The 14,483-nt window shown below is 27.0% G+C and overlaps 2 protein-coding genes across 2 annotated transcripts in view; one reads left to right on the top strand and one right to left on the bottom strand.

Moving 5' to 3' along the window:
* Positions 1 to 280: 280 nt before the first annotated feature.
* On the bottom strand, positions 281 to 6,183 carry LOC129984529 (putative N-acetylated-alpha-linked acidic dipeptidase). The gene has a single exon (XM_056094430.1). The coding sequence runs from the start codon at positions 5,986 to 5,988 to the stop codon at positions 3,541 to 3,543; it is 2,448 nt and encodes an 815-aa protein (XP_055950405.1). The 5' UTR covers positions 5,989 to 6,183; the 3' UTR covers positions 281 to 3,540.
* A 182-nt stretch (positions 6,184 to 6,365) lies between these two features.
* The window catches only part of LOC129985228 (RNA-binding protein 28-like), a 29,241-nt gene continuing 21,123 nt past the window's right edge, over positions 6,366 to 14,483 (top strand). Inside the window, exons 1-2 of the mRNA XM_056095171.1 lie at positions 6,366 to 6,491; positions 12,156 to 12,201. Of these exons, the coding sequence (XP_055951146.1) occupies positions 6,453 to 6,491; positions 12,156 to 12,201 (85 nt within the window). The 5' untranslated portion in view covers positions 6,366 to 6,452. The remainder of the gene's footprint in view (positions 6,492 to 12,155; positions 12,202 to 14,483) is intronic.

The following is a 14,483-nucleotide window of genomic DNA, read 5'->3' as shown; positions in this document are numbered from 1 at the left end:
TATTTCATATTTATAATTAATAGATCATTACTTACATATTAAAGAAATGGTGATATTTTTACATTTTAATAGTAAAATATTTTCAAATTTACTATTCAGCTTTTTTTTTTTTTGTAACATGATTAAATAAAATTTTTGTAATATATTATTACAATTTATTTATATATTATTGCAATCTGTAAGAGATTAAAGTCATAAAAATTAAATTTATATATAATAAGAACAAATTATTGATCATGCTTATACACTAATAAAAAAAAAAAAAAAAGAGGTTCTAAATTACTTTATACAGATTGGTAAACATATTTTGATTAAGCTAAAATCATTCAATATAAAGAACAGCAGATTGCACATTAATTAAAATAAAAACTTTGATACATAAATACAAAAAAATCAAGTCTATTTAAACATATTTATAAAATATTAAAAACGATATCTTGAACAGTTATTCACATGAAACATGGTAAAATATATTTAAAAATTTAAATGTCTTTAATATTATTATTTGATGTATTATAAAATTTGATTTAATTTCAAGGCAATATCTAAAATTAAATTTAAGCACCAAGTAGATGACTTTCTAACCAGCATCAGACATGTAAGGTACAGATATACCCGGGAGTATTTTAAAAGTTATTTAAAATGTGCCGAAAGGCAAGTTAAGAAAACGTTATACTAAATGTTAGCAAATTTAATAGGTTTCTTCTACAGAGAATGTAAAAAAAGAATATAAAAAAATACAGTGTGAAACTAAAATTAGTTTCTATATAAAAGCAAAGAGATCAGAAAACAAATATCATCAATACAAAAAAAATAGTCATAAACACATATAAAGCTGTATAAAAAATGTTTTTAATAAAAAAGATGAAAATACTAAGTAAAAAAAATGTATATTAATGCAGAAAAAACCACAACAAGACTAACTTACTAACAAAAACTAAGTCTTTTTTACAAAGAGAATCATATAACTTATAAGAATTCTGCAACTAACTCCATAATAAAATGAAATTACATAAAAAAAAAAAAAATAGAGAGAATGTTTCTATAGAGAAATAAATGAAATATTAGACATATTCTAAAAGTAAAAATTATAGAATATTCTGAAATTTATTATTATTAGATGCATTTTTTTTTTGTGAACACAAGATAATTCTTTCAAAATTCCCCACCCCCTTTGAGATTCTAAGAGTCACAATTCATGAAGAATCCTTTTATAGTACATTCACCACATATATTTTTCAAATGACAGCAAAATTCATAATTTGATCATTTAAACATTGTAAAGATACCAATACCTTTTCATTTAAACTTAATAAATCAGATAATGCATAGGTTAAAAAAAAAACAAAAAAAAAACATTCATTTTAAAATATGGAATAACATTGAAAATTTACTATTCACCGGTTATTTAAAATCCTTATGGATATTATAATAAAAAACAATGAGTAAAGAATTCTATACATTGCACTTTATAATCATAAAATCAGATCTAATTACAATATATAACAGCATTGAATAAAATATAAGAATTTCAATTAAATTTTAACATCATGCATTTTTGAAGTATTTGACAAGGAATCCCTGAACAGTACAATTAAATGCTTTGTTAAGTTGATGGTAAATAACAATAGCCAAATATACTTGGCAGAAAATATATTTTTGAAATTTTAGGCAAGAAAAAACATAAAATAATATAGAACAAATACAAACAACAATAAAAATGGAAAACCTGAAAGAACCTATAAGGTAACAAAGAATTACGATTTAGGTCAGATACACTTCATTTACATAATTCTTCTATTTATAAGCCCTTTTTTTTTTTTTTTGCACAAAATAAAAGATTACCTATAATAGTATATGTATTTCTTGAAACGATAATTATTAATGCAAATATATATATATGAAAATAAGCCCTTCTATATAAATAAAAATAATATACTGGCAAACATAACATTCTTTTTATAGTGAAAATAGGAGACTTTACAGTTGGCATATTTAAGGGAACATATTACCCAAAAAAAAACAATCAAAATATTGATTTCACTCTCTTATCCTTCTACTCATTGTGTGAAAATTCCAAAGTTAAATCTTAAATATTTCAAAATTTAGAGTTTTATTTACGATAAAAAATGAAAAATATATGCAAATGAAATTCAAAGGGGCTTTGCTAGATGTTGGGTATTCCTTCACCATCGTGTTAAAATGACTAAGGTCTTTTTCCAGATCAACACAGAGCTTTCAATTTATTTGTTCTTGTTTATTATCATGATATAAAACTATGCAAGCAGTAAGTATTTAGAGGTTATATGTATTCAATGTATTTGTATATATATATATATAATCTTATTTTTCACTATACATAATTTTAAGTACATCTAATATCATACACAGCTGTCATTTTGTAGTGAATCTAAATACAATATGAAGAAAAAATATTCATATTTGAAAAAATAGAAGGGAATTTAAAATATATATATATAATTTTTTTTAAAAAAGAATTCATTTTAAAACTAAAATGATTTTTTAAGATGATTTATTTGGCAGTTAAATTGAAATATCATCAAAATATTTTCTATATTAATTAAAATTTTTTTAAAATGTTGGAAATGTAATGTTTTCCCTTAAAAGCTTTTAAGAAGGAAAATTTGAAACACAGAACAATCTGTTATTTAAATGGACAGAATAAGTAGAATTTATCTTTGACAGGTGAGTAAAGAGTATCTGTTTCAAAAGTTTTCATATTGATGAATATTTTTCATAAATTAACTTATCACAAATTATTTTTTAAATATAAATATTTTTATTTTTTTATAAACAGTAATTATATATGTAGTTTTAAATTTATTGTGGATAGCAATTAATATATTAGCTACAATTCATAGGTCAGAATGAAATTTAGTTTGTTCTATTATAAGTAAATTATATAGTTATAAATTAGCCTCATTTTTCTTAGTAACATTATGAACATTCAAGGGTCTTTCGGTTTCCACTTTACACAAAACGATACAAATTACAACACTATCTCAGCAAGTCAAAATAATACAATAATTTTTTAAAAAAATGGAATGATGACTGAGCATATGACCTTATCAATCACAGCAATATAGCCTTGCTAATCAGCTGGAGAGTAATGACATTAAATAATAATGAACAAAATGTATAACAAATTGATATATGACATAATCTAACAGCAATGAGTAAAATAGGAAGAACAGTATCGAAAGTAATTCCAAAATTTCCAATTAATCTTATCATAATAACTTATAAAATTAAAAACATTTAAAATACACATTAAAAATGAATATTTTATCTAGCAAAAAAATAAAAAATGCCCATTCAAATAAATTCAAAAGCACTTTTAAGCAAAAGATGGTACAAAAACAAGTTTTTTTGCTTACAATAACAAGATTGTTACTAGCTGCAATATTATGAGTATTTTCATTACAATTCTTTAAATAAAACTTTTAGCATAGATTTTGCGGATTTTACATTTTTTTAAATGTAAAAAGGGGAATGAAATTTGCAATGGCACATTATTTATCACACATTCTGGATGATTTTAGCAGCTGACTGGATTGTAAAAACCAAAACAGAAAAATGAGCTTTTATCAACTCAGATGATTCAGTATCTTGAGGAAATAGTTCAAGATTCAAGAACTCGTCAAGCAGACCAGGAAATATGCTGCTACTAGACAAATAGCTTTCACTTGGCGACATAACAATATGTTTCTTATACGGATTACGAGGTAAGCCATTGGGATCCAAAAAGGCTCTTTCAAGAAGGAGGAGTTGATCATTAATTCTACGAACTGTCATAGGATCAGATAAATCAACAGTCTCCTGAGCTGAATGAAATTTCATTGCAGCATTAGAAAAATTCTTAATGGCCAGTTCCAGATGGTTTATATCAATACCATGTTCTTCTATGTGGGCTTTCATTTTAGTTTGAAGATTCACATAGAAATCTTGCAAAGTTTGTGCATAATCGAACAAATTGAATGGCAAGAACAGAGAGTCACTAAGATCTCGCAGCAATTCACCTAAAATCTTTGTAACAGTTGCATGATATTTGAAAGATGGATCAATAAAATTCTTGACAAAATCAAAGTTGTCAAATTCGGTATGGTGCAATGGATAGGAGGAACTGGACATAGTAGAATCATGAACATATGACACATCAATAGCTGGTATGCCAGCATGCACAAAAAAGGGAGCATAATTTCCTCTCATATCCATTTCTCTAATCTTGGGACGCACTAGCTGCATAGCATTTCGTATATAACTATCCAATAAGCTAGATTGATTGTGAAAAGTTTTAACTGGCAAATCATCAAAATCGTCTATAACTGCTGGATGAGAATAATTTGGAAATAGCAAATTTGTTCGATTTCTTTTGTTCGGGAAACTCATCAACCAAGCATCATAAACAGTTCTCAGCCCTTCAGCTTTATCATGTTCATTTGGATTTATTACTTCTTTCGTAGCATTAAAAATTGTATTATATAACAATGGTGAAGCAACTACTCGAATTGAAGCATTTCCAGCAACTAAAATATCAGCATTAACATAAGCAACAGCTCTTCCATGAAGAAGTTTCAAATTATCTTCCAACCATTCTGTTGAACCAATTAAATTATGTTCTTCAGCTCCCCAACTGCAGAACATTATTGTCCTTCTAGGACGCCAACCTTCTTTTAGTAACCGTCCATAAACACGAGAAAGTTCCAATATCGCTGCAGTACCACCAGCACCATCTACTGCACCATATGCCCAAGCATCTCTATGTCCACCAATTATCACATAACGATCAGGTTCAGTTTTTCCTCGGATGGTGCCAATTACATTATAAATAGTCTTATTCACAAGTTGATTGTATACTTGCATTTGAACCTTCCATGATGGATCTTTAAATGATGGCCCAATTTTATAAGTAAAATTAAAGCCACCTTGCCACTCTTTGGGTGCTTCAGGACCTTCAAGAGAACTTAATAATTTAAAGGCATTGCCATAGCTAATAGGCTGCACAATAACAATAGGTAAGGTTGCAGAAGAAACAGAAAGTCGATTAGCATCATGCCTGGCTGGATAACCCGGTGTTAAAGGATCTCCAGCTCCGTTCCAAAGAATCGAGTCCGTTCTTGCAATGTTTGGAGGGAGCCACCACGTTTTGGGATAAGGATCGGATTTCAGAACTGGAGGGTTATAATTTTCAGGATCTGGATACAAAATCAAACCAGCTGCTTTCACTTCCTGAGCATTCCATACTATTTCATCAGCAGGTAATTTCCAATGCCTAGCAATGAAAATTTTTCCTTCTAATGGGATGCCTAAGCTTTTCAAATACTGAAAATCAGAAGTTTGACCATAATTAACATATAAAAGATTTCCAGTCACATTACCAGATGGAGAATAAGCACTAAAAGCTGCGTTAAGAATTTTTCCACCTTGTGATTCAATTGATAATATATCACTATTCTGATTTATAATTTTCACAACATTTGCTCTTTCCTTATTAGGATAACTTAAAAGAACATTATACTCTGCAATTTCAACAGTATCCATGCCATGTTTTAGCCATTCACTTTTTATATTCTTAGCGAAGAGGCGATCAATAGAACTACCAGCTACATGGGGTTCTAAACTATAAGCTTTTATATATTTTTCTATTTCTTCATTACTCACCATCTGAGAGATTTTACGGCGCACATAAGGGTTGGCTTCTTGAACAGAATGAAGAGCGACGGACAAGCTAGGAACACACTGACTATGTTCAGAATGCGCAAAATAACCGACTATTAAACCAAGTAAAGCCCCAATTAACCCAATGCCGATTCCTCCAACAACGAGATTTCTATTGGATACGCGAATAACTTCAGTAGTTCTTTGATAAATTTCAACTTCACCTACCTCCTGGTCACCCCATGTTACTTGTTCAGCTTCCATACCGTCTTCGTTACGATACGGTCTGTATTGAGCTGTCATTTTCATCACGTTAAGTCATAAATAATGTGTATCGCTTTCCTAGGAAGCGGTACACCATTACTATCTATAAATAAAATACACCCAAGCCTGAAAAAAATATAAATAATTGACGATAATAGAGTTAAATAATAAAAAAAATTAACCGCTGAAGTATTTTTCACCTCTATTTGTTGAAATAAATCTATTGCAGATCTTAGAGTTGAGTTGAATAGATATATGATCCAAAGCTGAATACTTTAGTTTCCAATTATATTTAAATCATTGTTACTTTTCATAACAATAACGATCCATCAGCAATATAAAAATTCTGTTCGCATTTTTATGAATATTTTACACTAAAGATTGTAATCAGAGAAAAAACAGAAATTTATCAAAAGAAGAATGGCAATTCTAGTAAAAGCTTACATTTTTGTTTATTTTTGACGTGAACCAACACGTGCGTGTTTTAAAACAAATTCAAATTTCATATAATGATTAATGTAAAAAATACGTCTTCGGGTAATTTCAAGGTAATGTTTAGATTTTAGAATAAGTTTTTGTTTAGCTTTATGATGTTTTCATGCTAAAATGTACTTTAGTATATAGTAATAAAAATTGGATTTAATATTGTAGAGCTTTAAATTTTATGACTGTTTAATTGCAGATACATATTTTTTTTTTTTTTTCTTGTACAGTATTCGATTGGCCAAACAAAGTCATTTCCTTTTGTGTTTTTATTTATTTACTTGCTCAGAAGAAAATAATAGTTTTATATCGGGTTTTTTTAACTAACAATTATTTTGTGAATGTATGTTTAGTACGCTTTAAAAAAATGTCATCACTTAGACGGGTTATTCGAAAAAGATAGCTCAAACACGAAAAAGTGAAGTAAAATGGCAAACCTAATTTTTTTATTTATATTTCACGGGGTCAGAATTGAAATTTAATATTACAGTGTGTGCTTCACAGTTAAATCGATAAGTAAAGTTTCAAAGACTGGAATAAGGCAGAGTGATGATAGCTAATAAGTAGTCTCAAACTCTATTTAAAAAATTGTAAAAAGTTTTTGTTCAACAGCACAATTGTCATCTGAGCAAGCTGATAACAGTTATTATCGATTAATGAATTATTCCAAAAGAACAGATTTGTTTTATGTTTCTATATAATCTGACAATATCCTAGTTACAAATTTATCTTCAGATCAAAGAAGCAGAAGTTACTGGCTGTTCATTAATTCAGAAAACTAGTGCTAATATAGTTATTTTTTCATTTGAAATAGGCTGGTGCATTCAGTAAGATAATATAAGTAATATATATTCGAAAAAGATTTAGATAATATACCGTAGTAAATGTTATAAGGCTGCTTTATTAGTAAGATGATCAATGTATTTTCATATTTTTTGCAACTTAAAGATTTATTTTAAATTCATATATTTTTTTTAATTTAACTTTGTGAATGCTTTCTCTCTCTCTCTCTCTCTCTGTTATGATTTCAAACTGTGCAGCATTCATATTTAAGCACATTAATGAAGCAGATGTTTGTTTTTATAAATATTCTAATAAATAAGAGGTTGTAATATAATAAATAAGAATTTGACCATATATATTTAATAAAGTTTTAATATTTTTGTTTTTTAACACCCTTTACATCTCTATTTAAAGATCTTAATTTGTCTTTTTCCTCCATTAGAGGTGTGATCTCATAAAAAGTATTTAAAATTTCAGGTTTTATCAAATTGTTATTAATTATCTCAGAAGCAAGAGTACAAATTGAATTATTTTTTAATTACATCAATTTCAATAATTCTATTTATTATAAAAGGTATTGGAGATTATACTGGAAATATTCATACTTTAATATTCATGTTGTAAATAGTTTGGAAATTTTCTCTTATTCTGTTTCAGTTTAAATCTGCAATTAATATTATAACAGAAGCTTAAAAAAATAATATCAGTATTTGAAAAAGGCTAAGATTATTTTTTAGGATATGGATATAACTGAGGAAAAAATTACTGGTATTTAAATAGGTTGAACATAATGAAAGCTTCCTCTAATGTATAATGAGAGAGTAAATATTCAAAGATATCACATTCAGTGTCTGTATGTAATGATATTTATTAACCTAATTTAAAACTTGATTGTTTTCTAATTTTTATCTTAAATTAACCCATATTAGCTCAGTTCCCATATACAGCCTCCGCCAAATTGGCGAGAAATTTGGTGATTAACAGCATTTCTCCGCATTTGACCATTGTAGAAATTTGGGACTATTATTAACAATAAGGTTGAAATTTTTTTTAATGATTTTAAAACATTATGTCTGTTTTTTTTTATTTATTTTTTTTATTCCTATCTTAAAATAATGACCTATAAAACTATTTTTTAAGTTTGTTAAAAGCTTCTGATTCTGTATTGGTAAAAAGATTGCCGTTTCAAAAATTATTGGAAACATATAAATTTTTATTACTCCTTAGAGTAATGAGAACTACATTACTCTAAGGCAAACTTTTAAAACTCAGAGGTTCAAAGACAAGAATAAAATTAGATGATTAATGTATCTAAAAAAGGTATTAATAATATTAACAATTGTATAATTCTTTCTGTTATTAATTTTCCTACCTTTGAAGAAATCTTGTTGCCAGTAATCTTTTTCATAGTTGATTTGAGATAAAATATTAGTGATTCTAGTTAGGATGAGTTGAATTCTCTTATGAAAGTTTCAGTTCCTTTTTAATGTAAAATACTTGCTGTTACCCATATATACTTCCAAATTTGGAAATGATTTTACTTTCAAATCAGCAAGTTACAGACAACTTTTTATAAAAAGGGATTAAAATAATTTTTTCTACTAACTAAATGTCTTTAAAAAACTAGAATTTATCGGCATTCAATTTTCTCTGTAATTAGCTAAGAACAGTGTATTAAAGGGTTGAAAATTAGCCATAGTTGGAGGTGTAATGTCTTTTATGTATTAAAGTGGATGTTATGCTGTCAGTGATATGTGAAAAAAATAGGATATGTCTCTCTTTCTCTCTCTACTACCTATCATCATTGTGCTCTACTAAATGTAAATGGTGTCCAAGGCATATAGATTTTCACTCCTTTGTCATATTTCATGTGAAAATGCAACATACAGTATGAAACCAATATATATTGGTAAATCTACCCATGAAGAAATGTATTTCCCTGTGGAATACTTATTGATCTCCTCTCCTCTCATTATAATCAGCTAATATTGGGAAAAAAAGACAATGGCCATAATGGGGAGGGGACCCTGTTCAACCAGAAACAAATCAAAGCAGAGGTTGACAATTTCTTGATTGTCAAACAACAATAGAACTTATAAATTGAAACAAGTAGTCAATATAAATTAAAATTGTTTTATAAAGTCAAAATTTTATTGATTGTCTACAAGGCAGATACAAAGGTGTGGATAACAGGAAATCTTCAACAATTGTTTACTTGATGTTGATCAAAGAAATAAAAGGGGGGAAAAATTGCACTTACCATTGGCAGCTATTCATTTCAAAATAATCTCTTAAATATGAAATATATAAAATGTACTACATTCCCAATTGCTTGTTGATCCTGCAGTTGTTAGTTTGTTATCATCAAGTGATACTATCGAAAAGATTAATGCAGAACACTGTTTTCAAATAGAAGGCAACCTCTTAAATCTATTTGCAGTCAATATGAAAGATGAATCCAATTAAATCTTGTTTAAGAATTCTTAAACTCAGGCTAAGATGTGTTAGTAATCAGTAACACAAGTGATAAAGAGACTTTTTCAGAACTAATTTCAGTTAAACAAAGTGACGTAGAATAAGCAGCTGATTGTATACAAGAGAAACAAATTTCTGATAATGATGCCATAACATTAATTAACAGTGTACAGGATTTTGTTTCTTATCATATGTCCTGATATGTATCTGAATAGTTGGAATCACACATGTATGCAAATGCCATTTTCATCAACATATAAATAAACCAAAGTAATTGAGTTTTTCATGTAATTATATTGTAAAATAAAAATAGGATTACAACTCCCTTATTAAGCATTCTTTGTTGTTAATAAAAATTTTTAATTAATTAAGATTTAAATTTTATAATTATTTTAAAGTTTATAAAATATATTTTATATTAGCAATTATTTTTAAGATGAATTAATAAATACAAAAATATGTTATTTAGTATTTTAATGTTTCCATAACCATAAGATACTCAACTACTTATTCAATATTTTTTATATATCTTTGCAATTTTATTATAAACAGGTTTAAATGTGTATACTAATTTGTTTGTCTCACTAGCACCCCTTGATATTTGGGTCGTCTGTATTCCTTCCTCTTAACTCCCCTCCCCTTCATCATAATGCCTGTGATTCCTAATTTGATAGAATTAATGATTGGTCACTTTCAAATGTTATTGTGTATTTATATTATGTGTTGCCAAAAATCTATTAAAAAAATAGTATTTATGCATTGACAGCTTGCTTGAAGTTGAGGAACTTAAGCTTAATTGCATAGCATTGATGAACATATTCAATAAATTAGCATAACTTCATTGGTGATTAATCACTACTTGCAATAAATATGATACTTTAGTGGATTTTTTTTTAATAATTAATTGCTGACATGCAGTTAAAGCACAAAGTCAAAATAATCATGCTAAGAAATTTTTGTTGGAATTTCTATTAAAAAAGATCTACTGTAAGTATTTGTTTTGTTTATGCATATGACTTACTTGCTTTAAGATTATGAAAGTTTTGAAACATTTTATGCTATCTACTAATATTTAGGAATATGATATTTAACCAGATGTAATATTTAAGAATAAATATTCCAAAATTTACTATCTTTGCTTTTCATAACTAATCACTAGTTTAAAATATTTAAATATACTATTTAATTTATCTTCTTCTTCATGAGCACAACAGCCCCTTGCAGACCTTGGCTGCCTCAACCACGCACACTTTCCAGTGCTTTCTATCCCCCACAACTCCCTTCCAGTTCTTTATCCTCAGAATACTCAGGTCTCTTTCCACATCATCAAACCATCTAGTTGGAGGTCTTCCTCTGGCCTGGAATCCCATGGGATTTTTAAAAGTGTATATTTTGAGGGCATTGTTTTCAGGACTTCTCCAGATATTGCCGAGCCATCTTAATCTGTTGTTCTGGATAACCAGTGTTATCTGTGATTGGCTATAGAGTATTATAGTTCAAAATTTAATCTAGTTCACCAACATCCTCTCTCTAATATTGGACCAAAGATAATTCTAAGAATCTTTCTCTTGAACATGTTCAGAGAACGCTGAGGGTTCAAGTTAAGAGTCTAAGTTTGGGGATCAAGTTAAGAGTCTAAGTCCCATGGGATATTCTTGCATAGAGCAGAATATTCATAATAAGAGTCTTATAAATTCTTAGTTTAGTTTATCAACTGATTAAGTTGGATCTTAGTGGTTTTTTTCAGTCTAACGAAACATTTATTAGCGATTTTTATTATGTTGTCAATTTCTGCTCTGAGTTTGTTGTCATTATTCATTGTGGCAAGGTAGTTGAAATGATCAACTTTTTCGAAGGTATGATCGTTAATATACAGAGGAACAGTGTGATTTATAGTTGAGGGCGGGAATTCCATAAATTTGGTTTTATCTTTTTTTTTTTTTTTTTTTTTTATGGTAAGGCCCATATTTGTGCCAGAAGTTTCCAAAACTTGAAAGGCATCTCTCACTGCCTTTTCTGACCTTCCAATAATATCTATATCATCTGCATAGGCCAGCAGTTGAATGGGTCTATTCCACAGAGTGCCTTTTTGGTCTAATCCACTATCTCAGATACATTTCTCCAAGGCAATGTTAAAAAGCAGACAAACAGCGAAATCCCCTTGACATAGGCCTCTCTCTGTTGCAAAGGGCTCAAGTAAATTTAATTTATCAGTGTGATTATTGTTAAAATAGTTTTAATTACTTATTCACCTAAGTGGATCAATGTCATTCTATCTAAAAAATAAATAAAATTTCCATAAATTATAATAAAAGGTTAAATTAGTTTCTACTGTGATTACAGAAAATCGCCATATTTCAATAAATTTCTTTAAAATTTGTTTACTTTTTCTTTTTTAGCTATTGTGTTTTTAATAATTATGATATACATTTTTGATAGTAAAAGAATTAATTTTATTAAATATTTTTTAGACTACCAAAAAGGTTTCAGGAATGACAAATGACAGTAAGAATGTAGGTAAGTAATAAGCTTATAATAATATTTTTGGAAATATAAATAATCTTGAGATATTATATACATACAATACTTTATCTTTTACATTTTAAATATCTATAGATTTTCAATTAAATAAAAAGTTCCAAAGAAATATTTAGATTTAAATTTCATTTAATCATATATGTATTTCTAAGTTTTTTCTTGATTGCTAATTTATATCTTCCTAAAAACATTTTGTGCTAATTTTCAAATGATATATATATATATATATATATATATATATATATACTGGTTATCTAATAGTTCCAATATAACTCAATTTAAAATATGTAAGACATGCAAATTAGTTTTATAAATTTTATGTTTGAAGATCTAGCCTTCAAGAATTAAGTAAGATCTTATAAGAGTTGTTTCTTAAATGTTTCAAATTAAATGTGGAATTTTTAACTTATCTGCTTTTCTTTATAGCTTAAACTTATTAAGCATGGAAATGTTTTTGTTACTTCATTGCAATAATTAAGAAAATTACTTAGAATTTTATATTAATTAAATACTGAAATATTAAATAATATTACTATCAGTTTGACAGAAATCATTCCAAATTATAAATATTGGCACACACCTTGTTTTATTAATACTGAAGCTGTTAGAATATATCTAAAGCAGGAAATTTGTTAATTTTGTGCTACAATTGACAAGATTTGTGGCTTCATATTACTGTATAGTTCATCAAAAAAGTATACGGACACTGCTTACTATTTCTAAACTAATTATTTCACAATAAAATTGCAGATACCTGTCACTGCAGAAGTATGTTCTATTATTGTATCAATTATTTCTTTTCATTCAAGGAGTCATCTCCATATATATAATTATTCAAACTTAATTTTTCTAATAGCAGTGCATGAAATGATTTCAAATTCATATCTGAATTTTATAGATTAAAATAACTTGATTCATTTTTTAATTATAAGTAAATAGATTTTGTGTTAAAAGCAAATGAAATTTTCACTTCATCAAATGAGAATTCTTGTTTTTATTGTGTTTCAAGATTAATGTATCTTAATAATAACAATTTTATTTCACATTAATAATAATTTTTATTTCACATTAATTTTGAAATTTATAAGTTAATAATTTTTTGAATAAGAATTCATAAAAAATTTGATGCTATTCGAAGAAGCAAGACTTAAAACATTATTGTTCCAAATTTTATCCATATCTGTGAAGTAGTTTTTTTAGGATATATATAAATATCCAAAAGTTTTCAGAAAAGCGCTTTTTTTTGGAGAGTATCTGAACTTTACAAATAATACTCTTGCAGAAATTTTAAAAAAAAAAAAATCCTATAAAATAGAACAGAAATTAAAGCATGTCTTTCAGCATTGGTTTAGATTTAGATATATATAATATTTAGATATATATTTGAAATGGAAGTGAGGGAAAAAAATCAGTTGTATTTAACAGAATTCAAAATTCTTGAGACAAATGTAATTTGATTAGTTATAAAGATGTTTTCTGAGGTTATTAATTCAGGAAAAGGCATAGAAGCAAAATTCAGCATTAAATACTTATTTGTATCATGTTAAATGTATGAATTTATAAAAAGAAAAAATGGGCAACTTCTTGTGTGCGGATAATGCCATGACTTTCACAAAATACCTTCTTTTTTTTTTAATGTAACAAAACTTTTTAAATGTTTTGGTAAATTAAATATTATAATATAATACCCTTTCATGTAAAAAAGTAATTAAATATAAAAAAAATTCTTAATAATGATTAAGTATCATTTGTTGGAAATTTGAAAATTTTTTTAGGTTTCTACTATAAAGGAATGTCTCTGGAACTAAACATCTATCCTTAATTTTTCAACTGCTCTTAAAACTTTTAAACTTCTTTTATTCATCTTAATTGTTAAACTTATGCATATATTTTTAAAAAATTATTTTAAGTAATATGCTTTGGGAGTACTATTTTACTATTATTTATTTTATTTAAAATAGATATACTTATAAAAACATTTGTTTTGAGTTCTTATTTGATCTTGTTTCATCACTCCTAATGGTGCACTCTGGGGGAAAAGAGCACAAATCTTTCTTCGAGTAAACTGCTATATTAGCAGGGGAAGTGAAAATTTGAATTGGCAACATTTTTGCTATATTTGCATAGATTGAAACAACTTCTAAATATTTTTTCTTATATATATCTACAATTATTTTGAATCAATTTATTTAAAATTTTATATCTGGTAATTTCTTATTATTAGAAGCAGAAGACAAAAAATCAGCAATTGGAAAAATTGA

This window comes from Argiope bruennichi, chromosome 9 (assembly GCF_947563725.1).
Source record: "Argiope bruennichi chromosome 9, qqArgBrue1.1, whole genome shotgun sequence".
In the NCBI taxonomy this organism is placed as follows: domain Eukaryota; kingdom Metazoa; phylum Arthropoda; class Arachnida; order Araneae; family Araneidae; genus Argiope; species Argiope bruennichi.
This window is presented reverse-complemented; position numbering and strand designations above follow the sequence as displayed.